The sequence below is a fragment of the Lonchura striata genome, chromosome 9 (assembly GCF_046129695.1).
Source record: "Lonchura striata isolate bLonStr1 chromosome 9, bLonStr1.mat, whole genome shotgun sequence".
Taxonomy (NCBI): Eukaryota; Metazoa; Chordata; class Aves; order Passeriformes; family Estrildidae; genus Lonchura; species Lonchura striata.
Genome location: NC_134611.1, coordinates 12,393,473 through 12,412,669, shown reverse-complemented (window position 1 = coordinate 12,412,669; position 19,197 = coordinate 12,393,473). Strand labels below are relative to the sequence as shown.

The window sequence follows — 19,197 nt, the reverse complement described above, 5'->3', positions numbered from 1 at the left end:
GGGGTGTTTAAATCTCTGGTTTAACACTCAGAACAGGAAAGGCAAGGTCAGCACCAGGCTGAACTGCTGTTGAGACAATGCCATCACTAAAACAAAGTTTGTTCCAAAGCCTGTGTGAGAATGCTGATGCACCTAAAAGGCCAGTGAGAAAACACATGGCTCCACCATCATTCCACTATCTTCCCACCAGAATGGTGGGAATGGGAATAAATCACCACTTCCAGCCAAATTCTTCACTTTGTGCAATATTATCATCACAAGGTTACGGAAAAGAGCTGCTTCATTAGAAGACTGGAGTGCTTGGTGACAAAAGATTTATGTGTCAATCCAGAACAAACTAAATTATCGTTTCTGCTTACCCCACCACCCAGTATCAGATTCCTGATGAGTTCAGTAGCAGCTGAATCAGTGAACTTCAAGTTAACCATTTTAACAATGACTAGGAAGACACAGGTGTCTTAAATAAAGGCAGCATTAGTCAAGTGGAGATTAATTTTTTTAATGGAACCTTTGACCTTTATCAGCAATATGTAATTTTAAATAAATAGAAAACATAGAGGTGAAAAAAAATTACAAGTCTTAAAAGTGCTAGCTTTCCCCCATTTCCTTCAAAGATTTCATGATACAGAGAGTTACATGTGCCATTTTGGCTGAATTCAAAATAATTTTACACAAAGTAAAGCCAGAGTTATATCTCCTGTCCTCACAGACACAACCCACACACAGGAATGCAACCATTTCAGCAAACTTCTAAAAATTAGTGCTTTAGCTCTGTTACCCCTGCTCTGCCACACACATTATCAGTGGCTCACAGTTGGCACAAACATGGAAAAGTCTGTTTTTAAAAAACAAAAGAACACTTAAGTAATCACCACTGTTAAAATTGTATTAAAAGTACATCTTGGGCTCAGGTTGATTCACCTTCAATATGCTTTAAAATCACACCTAACTGTAAACAAAAGTGCACACATATGTCTATGCTGATCAGCACTGCCTCAGCCAGGCACTTTGAGGTGGCTGTCCCTGAGCTGGCTGAAATCTCAGTTCTGCAAGTTTTACATTGCTACAACAGAGTGACCTCTTCAAAGAGAGCTCAACCCGTGGTTTCCTGTAGTCTTTTACAGAGAGGTCCCTCTGATCTGAAGTGGTGGTTGCAGCCATCTCAAGGGATGTTCAGAACAGCTTTGGTAATTGCCTGAGTTGTTTGACATCAAGAATGGTGCCAACAGAATTGATGCTGTTTGACTGGTTTAGCATTTCAAGAGTTGGAGTGTGTAGATTTCCATGAAAGGCCTGAGTATCTCCTTCATCTTTCCTGATGGGGTGTTCACTGAATTCAGCCCTCCCAGGTAACAATCTGGTTTTTGATTTTAAATCCTTTAGGAACTGAAGAGAATTTTCATCTGCTTGATCCGTTCTGGGAGGAAAAACTTCATTTGTAATGTTTTTTAATGCAGGGCTGTTTAATTCTGGTGGGGAAGCATTAGTAGTCAACTCTCTGCTGTGACTTTTTAGGTGAATGGGAAGTCTTCCATCCATTCTTTTGGGCAATTCAGTCTGGTGGCTGAAGCTGTCCAGTGCAGTGGTACAGTTTTTGTCTGGCATGCTTTTGCTTCTGACAGTGCCCAAATTGCCATCTTGAGGCTGCAGTTCCTCTTCATCTTCACTGCTATCATTGTCCTGTATCAGCCCATATCGCTTCATGTACTTCTTGGTTGCAAAGGACATATTGTTGGGTGAAATTAAACTCAGACCCACCATGCTCTTGTCCGTATTTGTTTGCAAGATGTCTTGGAAGGAGAAATCTGTGGGAGGATTTTGGCCTGAGCGACTGAGAGAGAGTTGGGATAACTGATTTTCACTGAGGTATTTCAGGGCTATGGCATTTGCTTCCATGCTCAGATCAACAACGTTGGGACACATGCTGACATTGGCAAGTAACATGGAATTTAATCCAGGCACCACTGCTTCAGGATTTATGCATGCCAAGATGCTGAAATAAAGCATCAAAAAGTTACCTTAGCATTACAGGAAAAGCATCCATTTCATAATTTTGCTCACTGTACTGATTTCCCCTTTCTTCTGAACACAGCTTCATCAGGAGTGAGATCCTCACTGTCAGAGGATGGATGATATTCCCTTCTCCTTTAATACACAGTACCCTCATATGAAGAGCCACCCATCTCCAGCAGGCTACAGTGCTGGTTTTGGTTTTAAAGCATGTTCGAACTCTTGGTCGCTTCTCACTAGTGAATGTGGCACTATGTGCATCTGATCCTACAACTCTAAATTCTACCATTCAGCCCCAATTTTATAGCTAGAAATAAAAGCCAAATGACTGAGACCAAGAATATCTTTCCCAATGCCTGGTAATTCCAGAATTTTTACAGAAACTCTGACATAGCATCTGTTTCCAGAAGCCTAAAAGGTTCTAGTTTTTGAAGCACCTTAAAACAAGGAATGTTCATTTGTTCTGTTGCCTGGTGCAGAAATTTCTTGTATATACATCAAGTGTTTAAAGACTGAAAGAACAAGCTCTGGTACAACAGTAATGGTTGTAAACCACTGCATTTAGTTCACACATCATATATTAGTTTATAAACCCAAGCTCCTCATATTAAAAATTAAGAGGCTTCCTACTGCACCAAGTACAGATTCTGAAGTTTGCCCAGGGAGAATAAACTGGCTCAGCAACAACAACCATTTATTATGCTATGGAGCTGCACTGTTGTTTCCTTCTCTACTGAGCTGTAGACCTTTTCTCAGAATTGTTTATCAGTCTTGAAAGTGGCAGAAGGAAGAACTCCACCCCACTCCCCAAGTTTGAAGAAAAAAAAAAAACCCCAAGAGTTCCAGTTTCGCCATACGGGTTCACATGTTAGCGTGTTACTGACATTAAAAGAACACTGACAGACTCCAGCCAGGAAGGTAGTTCAGACATTCCAGAAAAACACTCAATAAAATACAAATAAAATGGAGAGAAAAGAGCTTATGACTGGAAACAGCTTTTGCCACATGGCTGAAGAGAAGATTAATTAGGAGGTGGTTAGATTTTTTTTTTTTGTTTACATAACAGCTACACACCAGGATCAAGAAGACAATAAGGATGAAAGTGAAGCTGCACCAGGCAGTCAGCCTATGCCTACACAGCTATGCAAGTAAATTCCTGTGCCTGAAAACCCTCCTTCAGAAGTTACTTCTGTTCCTTCCTCTGTTTCAACAAGGCTGTTGTTTCTCTCCCCAGCACTTTCTCTGCTCAAGGCATCCACAATAACAAGCAATTAGGACAGAACCAGTTTTGATTAGATACCAAAGCCACAATGATAATTTCACATGTACTGGTAAAGTGCAAGACAAAGGTTAAGAAGCAATGACAAAATACACAGCTACTTAATGTTCAGTCTCTCAAGTCCAGAGTTGCTCTGGAATACTTGGACACACACCAAAGAATTCCTTGTTATTGGAGGGAATTGCATGCACAATGCTTTAAGAATCACCAGATGCTCTAACAGCAAGAGCTACTTGTGTTCTGTTTAAATATTCTGAGTTTTGCTAACAGAGCTCTTAACCTATCTGAAATGCCCATAGCATGAACCAGCATTTCAATTGTGCAGGAAATGTAGATCAAGGTGCACCCAAATCCCAGCGGCAGTGAACAGTCTTCTCTTGACTCATTGAGTCAAATCTTAATTTTCAGTTGGATCTGCACATTACTACTCAAGACCACCAGCATTTTACCTGGCATTCTCCACTTTGTGTGTATTTTCCTTCATACTGCCAGGTGAGTCCACTGTCACTCCAAGACTCCTCAGCTGTTTGAGTGTGGCACTAACGACACTCTCTTTGTCCACCCCTCCTGGGTCAGTCTCTGAAGCCACTTCTGTACCATCAATATCCTGATATGTAGGACCATCCTCAACAACAAATTCCGATTTTAAAGGCAGGTGATCTTTCACTTCTGAGGTCTTTAAGAGGTGGTTTACTTGGCCCTACAGAAAAAGGGAGCACACGGCAAAAACATAATGACATACAGGAACTGCCACATACCAAAATCCTGACTTACTCTGACACAACTTCAAATACAACTTGATGGATTAATAGTTTATTCTGACAAAGAAGGCACATTCAGATATAGCTCAGATGCAATCACTTAAAACTCAAAGCAGTGTAGGCAAACACTGGAACATTTTACACTTCAAGCTTTCTGTAAGAGTCTGTTCTGAATTTAAACGTATCACATACTGATATTCTTCCAGATTAAAATATCTGCCCTTTAAGGGACTTGAAAGTAAAATGCTGTGTTATTTTAAAGGCCACTAATTTGGGAACTTATCAGCTGATGTCCTTGAATTAAAAAATTATTATTTATTAGCTAATAGAAAGTACTCCAGGTATACATGAAAGAGAAGTATAAAATAACCACTTAAACAATGTAAAAAAAATTTAAGAACCACAAACGCAGAGTTTTCTGCAGAGCACAATGTGAATTTGAAAACCACAAGCAGCTTTCATTCATGCCAATACCACATCATAAGTTCAGCAGGGTGCTGTTTCTGACTGCTGCATTCAGTGCAGAATATAAAATGTGCATGAGTTACCAGTAAGTCCTGGTAAAGCTTCAGCTCCTCTGAGGGCTGCTGAGGCAGCAGTGGCTCCGAGCTCTGCTCGCTTGTTACCACCACCTGGCTCCTGGCTCCCTCCAATGGCTCTTTCTGTAAAGACACACCGACACTTTCTTCCAGGGATGAACCACGAACAAGTGCTTGGGAAACGTTTCCAGCTCTGGAAGAGAACACCAAGATAGCTACATATACTTCCTTGAAACAGCAGAAGCATCATTATCACTACGTGTACTTTATTTGTTCATGAACATCAGAGAAGAACAATCGAGTACTGCAAACGGAAACGGATCCCAAGGGGTTTTAGTTTTGCCTGCTGCTCAAGGCTTTGCTCCTTTCTGCACTCACTTCCTCTCCAAAGTAATTTGAGGACTGAGGAAATAGACCTCCAAGTGTGCAACTACAACAGCCTGACTAGTTTTCCAAAAGGTGATTTCAAAGTGGCAATGGCACCTCTGGACTAGTAAAAACTCAGTGACACACTATGACTTAAACAAGATGAAAGGAAAGTTATTAACAATTTGAAATTTATGTTTTCAGCATATCACTTATAAGCCTTTAGAAGCAAGTATCTTCTGTATGCTCTGACACATGACATACTAAAAAAGCTGCTTTTACCAAGGTACATAACTTACCATGGGATTCCTGTGGCATAACTTATCATGGGATTCCTGAGAAGTTTAAAAACTTCTCAAAGACAGTTACAAGTAGACACATGCACACTGAGTATCACAAACTGAGAACAAACAACTAGCTAAAATATTTTTCAGTAAGAGATGTGAAAGAGGAACTATAAAGGCTTAAAAGGGTAAACATTGAATGAGTTACAACACAGTGCTCTGCACCCCCCTCATTGATGTATGCATTGCATAAGCCTTTGGAGAGCAGACATATCAATACTACTATCATCCCAAGAAGATCCTCAAGCGACCCTCCTCCCCCTTCCTGTTCCTCCTGAGGAGACAAGTGTAAGATAAGGGAATTTCAGAACTCAACTGATCAATTGGCTGTGTTGAAAGCGATAAGATTTAAACCACGTGACATACCAGATAGTCAATGTAGGTTATCAGCTACTGTTACACTAGCAATTATTCATCATTCCCAAAAATGTTCCCCTCCTCCTCCTCAAAGAAATCTGTGTGATGCTCTGCATTCTCACTATAAGATACCTTCCAGCTGTTTTACTGGTTTATGAATCCAAGTTGAAGGGAACCTTAAGATGGCATTGTCCTAAAATGCAACATTCATAAGATTGATCTAAATCCATAACATCTCTGGTACCAGTATATGTTTGCAGACAGCACTTTAATCAAGGACTACAAATAGTTAAGCTATAGCTTAATTACCATCATTTTTCTCAATATGAGTATTTTAGGAATCTAATTTAACTGGAAGGGTATTCCCTCTCCTTTGGCTTTTTATACTTAGACAATATTAGATCACTAAAGTGCTAAATTGTTGAGCTATTCCTAAGTAGAAGTAGCATCCATATAGATAATTAAAAATATTTTTAAAACCACTTCCCAAATTAGTCTGAGATTAGTCACTGCTCTATAAAGCAACTGAGCTTAAAAATAATTAAATTAACAGCACTGAAGTCAGTATCTGCATGCACCACACACAAAGTAATCAGGCATAAAACAAAGAGAAATTCAGGGAACAGCCACAATCATAAACACCTCATCCCAAGCCCCTCAGAACTGGAAAGGTTCTGAATGCTGACAAGGAAAAGCCACTGCAGGAAAACAACTGAGTATAGCGTCACCCCCTTTTCCAGTCAGGATTTAAGGTAAGAAGAGGAATGTTGCCAGCACAGTGCATGCTTTTGTAAGTTAAAGGCTTTTGCATCAGCTGCTGCTGACCGGTAGGCAAGAGCTAAACCTGCATGACTGATAAATGCAGACTCTAAAGGCAGATGTGTTTTGGTGAGCTGTTCAGTTCAAAGCATAATTACAAAATATAGAAGGGAGAGAACACAACAGCTGAGGTCAGACTATTTATAACTCCTGAAGAAAAAAATATTACAGAAGTAATGACTTACATAAGGCAGTTTAGCACATTATGTGAGCACAGCATGTTTCTGTTACTTACTGGGGAATGTTCTGATTAGTTCCTTCTTCCACAAGGTGAATACTCTCTACAAAGCTGGGCATGTCAACGACCCTTAAGGATGAAGCAATACTTGTATTACTTGCATCTTGTTCAGCATTAATTGAAATGTTTATGTCCTCCTTAGAAATCTCTCCATCTTCTTTTTTCCCTCGTGGTATGGAGTTGTCTTGTTTTTCTGCAGCTGTATCCCAAAATAAACTAGCACCTAGGACAAAATTAGAGGTTTAACTGTTTAGGAAGAGTCATTACTTTTTTCTGACACCCTTTGACTTTCTATAGCTAGAGGAATAATTTTCTCCTGTTCATGTTTCTTTCACCATTTAAAAAGTGATTTACAGTTTAAATCAGCTAAAAGTTGCCAAAATATCATCCAAGTCCTAGTTTCTTCCAAAGTGTACTCGATGGAAAGAAATGGTTGTATTAAATAATTTTAATTCATTGACCTTGAGCCTGTATCAAAGTTTCCTCCAGACTTAGAACAACATTTCCATGGATTTAACAGGAACTACTATGTTAATATGCAGCTGTGCAGATACAGCTGCATACCTCTCCTAAACTAAAGCAATTACAATCTCTTCTTCATGCATGATTAACAAACAACATCAATAATATACTTATTGGAACACTCTATTGCATAGAAGCTATTACTTTTCAAAACAGTGTATGAAATAAAAAAAGATGTGGAATTACATTTCAAGAAGACACCATTTTAAACAGAACACCTTTCTAAAGCTACTGGAAAAATAATTATTTCAGTGATGGCAATCAAAGACAAAAGGAACTCCAGCCTAAACTTGCAAATAACATCTCAACAACTTAAGTGTTTTTTGGAACTAGGTGCGTGTTTGCAGAGCTTCAGCATTTCTGCAGAACATTTCCTCCATGCCCAAAGGACCCACAGAAATGTCCAGAAAAAAGCGGTGCCAGTCTCTTTTAGGAGAATGAAGCGTTACCTGTGCTGACGGCGACGCTCACACTCCTCTTGTGCGATCGCGGCGAGGTCTGTGTTTCCATAGAAACGAGCTCCCCCGGCTTCTCCGGCTGCACAGCCTCCTCCGAGGAACCCTCCTGGCGAGCCTGAGCTTCCAGCAAGCGCTGGATCTGTCAGAGACATTGCAAAGTTAGCATCTGCACAACAAACTAACAGCTATAACAGGCAAAAGTGAATTAATTGGGTTCTGCTAAGATCTGGATTCAAATACAGGCTGTGCTGCCACAGCAGTCTGAACACCTTCCAGCTCTCAGCAGTGCACACAGCATAAATCAAAACACCAATTTTGATGTTGGCACAGCTAGCAAAGAAGATTTTTCAGCACGCTGGCAGAGGCAGCACCAAGACAACTTGGGTAAAGCCTATTTGCACCACACTTGCTGGAAGTATTCATTCCCTTTCATTCACATACAAAGCCTATTAACCGACTTACCAGCCAAGCATTTATATGCCAACTGTCCCTACACCAACTTTATATTAATTACAAAGCTAAGCAAATAAGTGATAAAATTAAGGTTGCCAGGCAATCTTCTCTTTAGGATTTTCACCCACCCTATTCACTGATTAGCTTGCAGCTCCAGGAAGAAACACAGTTAACAGTGAAGGCTGCAGTAAGGAGGGATTTCCCTCCTGGCCAACCCATGCTTTGGGTTCTTGACTTGAAATACAGGAACTACACCAAAAACAGTTGTAGTTTTCTAGTTCAAGTACTGCAAACTTCTCTATTTGCATTGTTCATCACCAGCAGCAAAATTTAAACTGTCTCTTCAGCCCCAAATCATACCCTGCAAAATACAGGGCCAGCAAGTTGCTAAGGGGCTGATATTTTGAAGAAACTTAACCTGGTGAGGCAACAGAGCACAGCAAGACCCCCAAAGTCCAGTTTTCTAGCACAGAAAAGACCTAATGAACCAGGCATCAATGCAGACAACTTAAGTTTTCAAAGCAACAGCTCAGGGAGCTGTAGACTTGAAGGTGGAAAAAGCAACATGTGAAAACATTCTGTTGTTCATCTTATGTTTACAGTAATTCCAAAGCCTATAGCCTATGCATTTTTTTTTAACACAGACAAGCATGTTAGTAGAAAAGCATTTATACAGAAAGTGTATCAGTTTGCATTACAAACATTCTACTAAAAAGAAACCTTCATATCATAGAAATACCCCAAAATTAAATGCAGAATTTCATTAGATGCAAGTCAAATAGTTTTTAAAAGGACACCAATTGGTAGAGCTAATTGAGTCCCCTCTCTATGCCCAAACTGCAGCCGGTATGACACGCTCCCTTGTTCCAACACAGATAGACAACAGTTAATTTAATTCCTTTGGCAGGGGAACTATCAAAGCATAATCACTGAGAGGGCAGAGGAGAGAGCTGACATTTCCACAAACCTGAGCCTGAAGTAATTTGAGTTGTCTGTCTTGCTCGGTGAGGAGCCGGTATGCATCTGGAGATAATCCCATCATGCCATTATCTGATGCTGCTGCAGGAGCAGGCGTGTGCAGGCACGGGGAGTGGGCTGCACAGCACTGCAGGCTCGAGGGGCTCGCACTCGATGGCATCCTTATTCCAGGTGATAAGCCATTGTCAAGAGAACAGCTCCCTGCTTTCCCGGGATATCTCACGTTTATAGGGCTGCTCGTGGCATACCCTGGGTTGCAGCAAACGTTTGGGCAAATGATATTTTGATGGAACACTGCACGAGGATTTTGCTGAGCCATCTCCGACTGGATTTCTGCTCTGTGTTTGGGGCTAATTTTACCAACCCCTTGCCATGAGTTTATGGGATTATACTGGAGAGAAGCAGGACACTGACAGCTGCATGCTGGACAGGAAGGTGGCACTTGAACTGGCACCTGCAGATCTGGTGGTTGTCTGCAGCTCTGTGGTGACAAAGCAGAGTTGTGGAGGACTGGCTGTGGAACAGCAGGAAGCTGCTTGGAGCCAGACACTGATGTTCTCCTAAGCAGAGGCTCTCCCTGTGGTGTGACACTCTCAGGATTTAATACAAGTTTTTCCAATGGCTTTCTAGGGTGGTGCACAGATGTATCTGGGGAAGGCCCACTACAAGGTGTTGAAGGAGAAGATGATCCTGAACTTTTTCTTGATTGAGGGGAAGCCTTCTTACACTGCACCTGCTGCTGTAGTAGAGCTTGATTTCCTCTACAAGGCATTGAAGCTGGAATTTTCTGGTGTACAGGATTTGGCAATCGTCTCACAGTGGGATCTCCCATATTAGCAGGAAAGTTCTGCCTGTCTTCAGAGTGCTGGCTGGGGTGACATGTAGATCTCATGCAACACTTCTTTTTAATAGGCTGATTTGGCACTGTGGGTAGACTTTTAGCACCTGAAGTCCCCACAGGCTTAGATGATTGTCCTGATTCTACAAAACTCCCATCCAAAATAAGTGACAGCTCTGGCACTGAAGGAAAAATTCTGGTAACCTGAAGGGATAATTACACACACGTATGATAATTTTAAAATACTGTCTGCTCTTTGAATGCAAAATTTCCTCAAATAAAATGTTTTAATTTAAAATCAATATATGGTGATTATCAGCTTCCAAACACATCACATGTTAAACACATTCCTTAAAGACTGGAGAATCCAGAAAAAGCAGCAAGATCTCTAGGATCATTCTTAAAGGAAAATTGCTTTTAAATAGTGTAACAGCCCTGTCTGCCAAATGAATGCTCCATGTCATTTGGGAGAACATTTCAGAATATGGATATTTCCCTTCTAGGGGTGGACTCTGTCTCCCCTCTTACTATTCTTAGATCCAGGAGACAGCTGCAATAGGACATATTTTATACACAATTACCACATCCCTCTAGATCTATGCTGTACAAGGGCTGGTATTTATTGTATTTGTATATGCTTCAGTGAAAAAAGGACAGAGCAGATCTTTTGGGTAAATGAAAAGAAAACCACAAGAACTGTCTCTATTTCAGACACTACAGCTCTTCATTCAACAAGAGTGAGAGTCCTAAAATAGAAACTACTCTCTCTGTTCCCAAATCACAGCATGTACAGGAATTTAAAGTGTTTCAAATCCTGGAAAATGGCAGATTAACTACAGGAGTGGGACTCATGGTTAATTTCTTCAATTCTGTTTTCCCCTGCTAGCTTGAGAGAGAGAAGCTTTGCAGTCTCCAGTTTCCTTAAAATGAGTTCTGCTGCTCTGTCACATCTGAGATACCCAGAGCAACTATTTAGTTACCTGTTGACTCACTGGGTGAGGACTTGGAATTGGTCTGGGGGATAAATCCTCATCTTCCACACCAGAGTCATGATCACTTGCTGACAACTTGCTGGGTGGAGAGCCTTGGGGAAGACTAAAACCAAGATAAATCAAAGTAAAAGTGTTTGATTGTCAGATTTGGCAGCAGTAACATGAAACTTCACGTTTTTCAACATGCCATCTACAGTGCATCATTTTCCTAAGCAGCAGTTGCTGTTCATCTTCTCTCTGGTTAGCTGGGGAGTTCACCCAGCAAACAGTTCTAAGATGAAACAATGAAAATAAAAAAGCTGCTTTTGGGAAAGAAGATACAAACCCTCCCTCCCCACAGCATCACATAAACACACCTTTTAAGTGACATTCTAACAGCAAAGCACTGATATATAGTAAAAAGATAGGAGGTGCTACAGTAAAGACTGTAACATTGTTTGAAGGAAAATAAAGGCCATCTTCTAGTCATAGATAAAAATCTGATGGATAAATCAGGTTCTAAAAAATGACTAAGCTTCAACCTATCCAGGTCTTGGAGCTCTGAAAAGTGTGAAGAAAAAAGGGAATTATTTTTTTACTTAAGTAGATTTCAATTAGAGATTTGCTTCAAAGGACAGATTGCACTTAAAGCTTAATACAGCAAATTAAGCCTCATCAGTGAGGAAGCCTTTTTAGAAACATCCACTGTATAAATTAAAACCATCAGTATCAAGTAGGTTTTTTGGAATACAGACAGTTTGACCATCTAACTTGAAAAATATTAACTCTAGGAATAAATAATAACACATACACAGATTTTAATGCAAGAGAATGTATTCACAGCTCAACTGACACATAGCACAAAACAGATCAAAACCCTCATACAATAAATAATTCCTACTTGCACATAAATGGCATCTGAGAGATTTACCTTTTGATTGGAAGTTTCTTGCAAATTCTGCTGAAGAACTCAGTTTCTGCATTTTGGTTTTCTGCACTCAACTCAAACTGGATTGGGCTCTTGTCTGATGGTTCAACATTCTGGAATGAAATGTTCCATATTTGTAAAGTACAAAACCTTCAAACTTCCAATCACTGAGGCACCACTCCCAAAGAAGCAGCTTTAAGAACAGTTATATGATTATTTGCTACTTGTCCCCTACTTTCAAAATTTTCAGCACTACAAGGAAGCAGGCAACTTCCCTTCCTGTTTAACACTGTTCCCCTGCTACTCTGTAAAGTAGTTGGGCTAATTATAGTCATGAGCAGATGCTTCCTCACTGTAACTGCTCAGATACTCCTCCAGGGCTGTCACCACTACAGGAAACAGCAAACGTTCCTGTACTGTTTCACACACCACAGCAGGGCAACTCCTGGAGACAACAGAAGTGAGCTTCTGTGGAGAGATCTGTCATCTCCAGAGGCTGAGCTATCCCCAGGCTAAAGGACGAACCCAGCCCTGACAGAAAATTCAATCGGGAAGAGAAATGAGTACACAGCATAGCACACATGTTACACTCACTGTTTCTCTGACAGAGCATAGCAGCACTTACTGAGCACATTAACAACTCACCTGCAGGCTCTGCACAAGCCTAGGAAAACACAAAAGGAACTGAGATTTCCTAGAACTTCCTCAAACCTTACTAGCCATCTCCCAGGCTTCTATCATCAAGTTCTTTCAGAGGGTTACTTTGCACAAAGATAAAGTTTGCCATTAATAAAACTCTGATGAAATTGATAACCTCTAAATTCCTTTTTTGCATTCAACTTCAAGCACAGCACAACACTCAGCTTTGCTCTCCAGCAAGCATCACCCAGAGCCGCTGTTTGACGTGGCCAAGGTGAACACAGCACACTAAAGTAACAAATGCTGTAGGAAGTCTGAATCTCTGCTCATAAGGCCAGAAGGGCATTAGTAGGAAGGAACACTAACACAGCACACTATACTTAAAAGACAGATGCTTAATGCTATTAGAAGCATGAGCAGTGCTGACTTTGGAAGTAATTTCTCAATTTGAGGGACAAACTGAATTTACAGTAGTCCTGGGAAAAAGCAGTTTTATAGACCTACACCATTTAGGTCACATCATAATGACTCTTAAGGCAAATTTTGAAGTACCATGATGCAGGAGGAAAGCAAGACACTTACTTTGAAGAGGTGAATTGTTTCGTGGCAAGTTAGGATCTGAAACCCCAGCTCAGTCTGCCCACTGCATGGAACACACTCATAAAACTCTGGTTCCTTGTGTGTCAGCGAATAAAGCACAATAAGAAAACTCCCAGATTCTGAAAAAACCCTAAAATAAAAGAAAAACACATCTTTAAATAACTTAAACATGAAGAAGGCCCTTATATTTTCAATACAGTGAAGAAATTTTCACACAGTTTAGCAAACTGGTGAATCATAGCATTTTGAGTGGTGCTTAGCTCTGGATAGTGAGGATGGATTTATGACTACAGCCACACACAAGAATCAAAGAAAAGAAGAGAAATGGAAATAATCCATGTTGTTTGTATTTCCAACCTTTACAATCACTTAGTATTTTAAATGAATTCCTGGAAGAGTTCTAACATAACAGAAGAAAACATCTAAGAATGACATTGTGTTTTATTTTCTTTTTAGTTTTCAGTTGAAGATGCATTATACAGACACTTAGTGACTCTGTTATCCGTAAACTTTCAAAAAACATTCATTAGCAAAAAGATTTTTTTTAGGAAAATTATATTGAAGCTTTTCTTTTCTACAAGTTGAGAATAGCGAATAACAACAATCCGCATTTAACACAAGTTCAAGGATAATGACAACAATGTGTGCTTCCAGTAAAAGGTAGTATTACTTTCAGAACAGTTTTTCTTTTTATAGGACTTGTAACATGCTTGTTTGTGAGGGTTTTTATTTGTTTGCTTCTTCATTAAATAATATATGCAATAGAAAAAGCAGTATGCTTGAAAAACACATTCACGCAACTTCAAAATTTACTTACAGCCTAAAGAGTTAAAAATGTATGATGCACAGATTAAGCAGTTAGCCTGTAGAGGTTAATGCTGTTTGCATGGTTCATCAAATCTCCCTAATCCACTTCCATGATGGCATCAGTGAAAGTTAATGAGAGTCAAGCATCCAACTTGCCTATCTAATAATCTAATTGGTCTCTTATCTTTGTTTGGACATATTTCAGTTGTTAAGGGAATGAAGTCTATTTTGTAATTGCAGACACATCTGTTCACCAAACGTGGTTGTATTTCATAATTTAAAAACAAGTGTGGTCAATCAAAAGAAGTGCTTATGAATACAGCATATTTCAGAGTCTCACTTATCTGAGGTACAGTTTCAAACTATAAACACCTAAACTCTCTCCCAGCTCCATACAAATAGAACTCAGCAAATGTTACAAGTGACAATATCTAGACAATGAGGAATGATTATCCACTAACATCACAACGAAAAAATACCCCAGAATGCAAACATTATTAAAAAAAAACTGAACATGTAACAGGAAGTCATAATAGGACAGCATAGGTTGCAAATCAATATGCTTCAATATGCTGGTCAGGCATAACCAGGCAGAAAGCTCATCTCAAAGAAAACACCTCTAAGAAATGCTCAAAAACAAAATCCCACCACTGTTTAAACTACTGTTTCCTGCTTGCGGCTTATTATTTAAACTAAAATGCAGTGACCTTAAGGATATTAATGTTCGCCCTCTTCTGACTTTGAGATATCAGCTCAGCTTTCCAACATTTCAGTCACAGAAAATTTTTGTGCAGAAACCAAAACTAAAAAGAACATTTAAACCAGAGGCACATATGTTGTACCTCCATACAACATATAAATCACAGAATTTCCTTAAGTATCTTTGAGCAGAGCCTATGCTGTCATGCATTTCTGTGGAATACTTTTTTTGGGAAGCCAATAGCTTCTATGTTTTACCTATAAAAGTGACTTGCCTTTCTTGAATTGAAGAACTGAACAAATATCGCAAGCAACAGGCCCAGACTTGAGGACTGTAGATATGAGTAACTCCACTCAGCCAACTAGAAATAAGAAAAAAGTCTAATTAGAGACAGCTCTGTTACCAAATTTTTGCTATGTAATCACTCAGATAAATCTCAAATCGATGTGTGTATTAATCTGGACAAACACTTACACTCCAACTAATGGCAGAGCATAAGCCTTGGGATCAGACTCAAGTAGTAAAAGCAATTTCCGTGTCTGGTCCATAGTAAGATAGCTGAAAGAAAGCAAAAGTTGGGTTGTTTTAATATTTTGGAAGGCAGTTTTTCAGAAAAAAAATCTTGAAGAGAAAAGTACAAGTTTAGAAAATACTGTAAGAAAAGAAATTTAGGGAAAAAAAATTAAAGATCAAAACTGCTCTTATCCACACACTTAACAGCAACTCCCCAGCTTTTCAGCAATTCCCTGTGTATCAAAGAGTTATCAAGGACCAAATTTACATAGTACTATTTGTAGTATTTTAATGAATATAGAATTAGTGTTCATAACAAATCCCCAAGAACAAGTCATGTTAAATCTGAAGAGTAACTTTCAGAGAGGCATTCATAAAGTCCCTGTACAAATAAAATGACATTCAGTTGCTTCACACTATTTCCCTGATCTATCCTTAGTTCACCCTATTCAATTAGTTCCCAGTCAGAATGATGACTTCCCAATACCATCTCAGAAGCACAATTAACAAAAAAAAAAAAAAAAAAAAAAGCTTTGGTTAGCATTCATCTGTTTTTCACTGCAGGGCAAGCACTGATGGTGTTTGAAAAGCTGGAAGCTGTTTATATTTATTATGTTAACTAGAGGTGTGTTCTCCCGTCCCAGTAGGAAGATCCTTTTACTGAAGCCAAAAGCAAGTTAATGTTTTAATACATTTCCAAGGCCAGAAGACATGCCATTTTTATGCCAGTTATTTTACTAAAAAGCAAAGTACAGCTGAGATCTCTCCTACCCACCTCCTTTAGGAAAGGCAAGAAACTGACAGGCAACTTTGACAGCTTTAGGACCACCCTTTACTCACCCACATTTATAAGTTCCTTGGACTTGTGCAATATTCATAGGACTGTTCAAATTTCTTGCTAGTGCTGTTGGAATAATTGGAACAGGTTTCACAGGGGTATATTCCAAAATATTGGCCACAGTAAGAGAAGCCCAGCAAAAATTGAAGTGTAGATTATCCAGGTTTTCTGTGAAAACAATGTGGGCTCTAACAGTGAGCAGTTTAGAAAGATCCAGAGATTTTTTACTGCACAGACTCTGCTGCAGACCCTAGAAGAAAAAAAAAAAAAAAGACGAGTTAAATACACGAAATTATTTTCATATGATTACCATGATTCAAGATGCATTACAATAGGAATTCCAATCATTCATCACAGCTTACTACTGCAGTAGGTAATATACAAAAAGCTATTAACCTAGGTCTCCAAAGCTCACTGCTCTGCTGAATATAATGAATAATGCAAAATACACTTGAAAATTAGCTATGCGTACCTTAGCACTGTTTTATGATGTATTGCTGGGGTTATTTCAATTATATAAAAATATAATAACAGACAACTAAAAGGCTCAAGCTGATTTGTCAAAGTTTTCTTACTTGCATTCAAGAAATATGTAATTTAACATCTAGATGTATCATCATGAGAAAGTTCAGATGTGAAGCAGGCTTGATTTTTATTATAAAATACACACTGCAACAACTACAGGGAAAAGTCCACAGGAACGGAAAGTGTATTTAGTAGATTACATTTCTACAGCAGAGCACACATTTCAGCTATGGCTGCTAACCTATATAGGGCTGTACACGTTTTGGGCGGGTCACTCGCCTAGCAACACTTCAGCAACAACTGCCCAAATACTGCAACTGATTAATAACAGTTTTGAGGGGAAAACAACAAAAAACCCCTATTTTCTCTTGTTTAAGTGAGTTTGCTTCAATCTCTTTTGTTTCGCTGGTTTTGGTGGTTAGACCAGATGAAAAACTTTGGTCAGTCAGCAAGATTTTCATCCAAGACTGTGTGATCCTTAAACACTTGTGAGGATTAACTGATTTTTACAAGTTTCCAATACACTTTTCAATGACACTCAAGCATCTAATTTCACACAATTAACTACATAGTCTCGGTTCAGCCATACCCTTGCTGTGCTGGAAACACAGCTCTCTGCATAGTTCAGTGTCCCGCAGACAGTTCACTGTTTAAGAGACCCAAAAGTTGCTAAGAGCTGCCTACCTTGAAAGCCAAGCTGATATCTTCAGCACTGTGCACTATTATATTATCTGAACAAGGTCCCCAGGCATTAACTGTACATGGAATCAAAAAGTCTCCAGGAAGGGATGCAGTTGGAATTTTGCCTGATCCACCAGTAACTTCTCGGCCAGGATCAAAGCGATCTATTGTTAGCGTTATGCCTTCGCCATCTTCAAAATAAATAAATAAAATTAGAGTCCAAGAGCAACAACTCAGACTCCTTAACAACAGCTTACTCAACCAACCAATGCTGTCTGTCTACCTCATGTTTGGAATTACCTTCATCTACTGCCAGGGTCCCAAGCAGAACACAGGAAAATGATTTCTTTTCATTCTGCTTGGCATGGCGATAGGCAAGCCGCAAGGTTTTCTCCACCAGATATATTCTGGGGTTTCTAAAAAGAAGCAATAAGCAAGTTTAAGTCGCAAATTCTTTTTAATGCTTGTTTTTAAAAAGTATCCCTTATCCATGTGAGAAGAAAATGGAAAAAAATTTTAAGTTACTTTAAAATGATGCATCTTCAAGCCACTGAACTGTTAGACAAAGGAAAGGAAACTGAAATCTTTCCTGTGAAAATCCCTATATGCTTATAACAAACCCACTGCTTCCTTGTCCTTTGGCCCTTGTCATACAACAGAATCAAAAGACAAAATGAGGCTTTGCATCACACAATCCATGAGTTATTTTAACCTTTAGCTTGCCCAAAAAGGGAATGGATACCTGTAATAGGTGACGTGTGCGCCAATGACATCGCCCATGGGGACTGGGTCCCAAAGTGCACACTTGGACAGAGGGAAACTGAAAGGGACCATCCTTTTGGGAACAAATCTGGGAAGATCACAGAGATTTTAAAAAAAAGGATTAAGGTACATCATTATCTTAGAATGTTTAAAAGAAGGAACTAAGGCATGACACAGTAAGAAAACCAAAGAACAGGATACATAAAATGTTGGTACTTTTTTTGTTTCAAGTCCAGGCCAACGAAGCAGAAACTTCATCCTATGAAGTTGTCAGAGTTACAAAGTCAACACAAAACCTTCACTGTTCACCTGAGTTTCTTCGTGCAACCTTGGAAGATGTGTAGGCCAAAATACAAGCTCGCAGATAAAGCTTAAGGAAAAACTGCTTGGATATCATTTAGGGAGAGAAAGTTATCACTAGTTAGAAACTCCCATGGCACAAAAAAATTGGTTTAGCAAATTTAATGCTAGATCAGCTTCCCAAAGCCCTGTTTTAGCATTCATATTTCAAGTCAGCATTCAAACCATTTAAACTTTAAAGACTTCTGAAATAAAGCCTTGGCTTAACTCAAATACTATGGTGCAAAACTTGCAGTCAGACTTCAAAGAGCCCTGAAGAAATCAGTATATAATCACATTAACTTATTTACACTACCAGGATTAGATTTTTTTTGAGGTGCTTGAACAAAGCAACATACAGAACAACTGACAGCCCATATAATTTGGCAATTACCTCAATACCTTTCAACAAATAAGCAAGACGTGTTTTGTAGCTATCTCAAGCATGAAATATTGCCAAGCATAGGGGCTTCCTCAGCATTTCAACTTGCCAGGAAATAACTTTATTTTTAAGGCAGTCCTCCAAGGAGCTCGGCCACCTCGGATGCTTCCAGCGGCAGTTTATTAACTCCCCTTAGAAGCCCAACAACTTAACAACAACGAACAAGCCTCAAACTTAAATTTGTAAAAGAGAACATTTTCTTTTTAAAGCCCCACTATTTCAAGTTGACAAGCACGAAGCAGAAGCCCACCCCCACTCCTCCCACAGCTCTTTACACCCCGAGCCGCACTCGCAGAGGGGCACCGGGAGCGCTGCGCCCGGCGGGGCTGCGGCGATGCGGCGCCGAGCGGTACCTCCGATCCGGACCGGGCAGAGCCGAACGGGACCCGGGCAGGGCTGCGGGGCTGTAACTCTGCCCTCTCCTCCCTGTCCCCAGCGGGGCCCGCCGCTGCAGCCCGCGGGCAGCGGCCGTGAGGGGAGCGCGGCTCCG

At 39.8% G+C, this 19,197-nt stretch overlaps 1 protein-coding gene across 1 annotated transcript; it reads right to left on the bottom strand.

The window, feature by feature from the left end:
• Positions 1–483: 483 nt before the first annotated feature.
• Positions 484–19,107, bottom strand: STIL (STIL centriolar assembly protein). Its single transcript, XM_021524983.2, has 16 exons — positions 19,061–19,107; positions 17,907–18,014; positions 17,465–17,580; positions 17,168–17,355; positions 15,961–16,208; positions 15,082–15,165; positions 14,882–14,968; positions 13,083–13,230; positions 11,865–11,974; positions 10,943–11,057; positions 9,114–10,166; positions 7,685–7,832; positions 6,711–6,936; positions 4,599–4,782; positions 3,739–3,989; positions 484–1,993 (listed from the first exon to the last, which is right to left on the bottom strand). Exons 2-16 carry the CDS (start codon positions 17,996–17,998, stop codon positions 1,174–1,176), a joined length of 3,870 nt encoding a protein of 1,289 aa, XP_021380658.2. The 5' UTR covers positions 17,999–18,014; positions 19,061–19,107; the 3' UTR covers positions 484–1,173.
• Positions 19,108–19,197: the final 90 nt, after the last annotated feature.

Bases quoted from the DNA above. Each gene is read 5' to 3' on its own strand.
- STIL (XM_021524983.2), bottom strand. From the start codon at position 17,998: ATGGTCCCTTTCAGTTTCCCTCTGTCCAAGTGTGCACTTTGGGACCCA. The intron at 7,833-9,113 runs GTTTGTGGAAAT...TGTCTCTGACAG, and splicing joins TCAAATTACTTCAGGCTCAG to ATCCAGCGCTTGCTGGAAGC. The intron at 3,990-4,598 runs GTAACTCATGCA...CTTTTTCTGTAG, and splicing joins AGCTTTACCAGGACTTACTG to GGCCAAGTAAACCACCTCTT.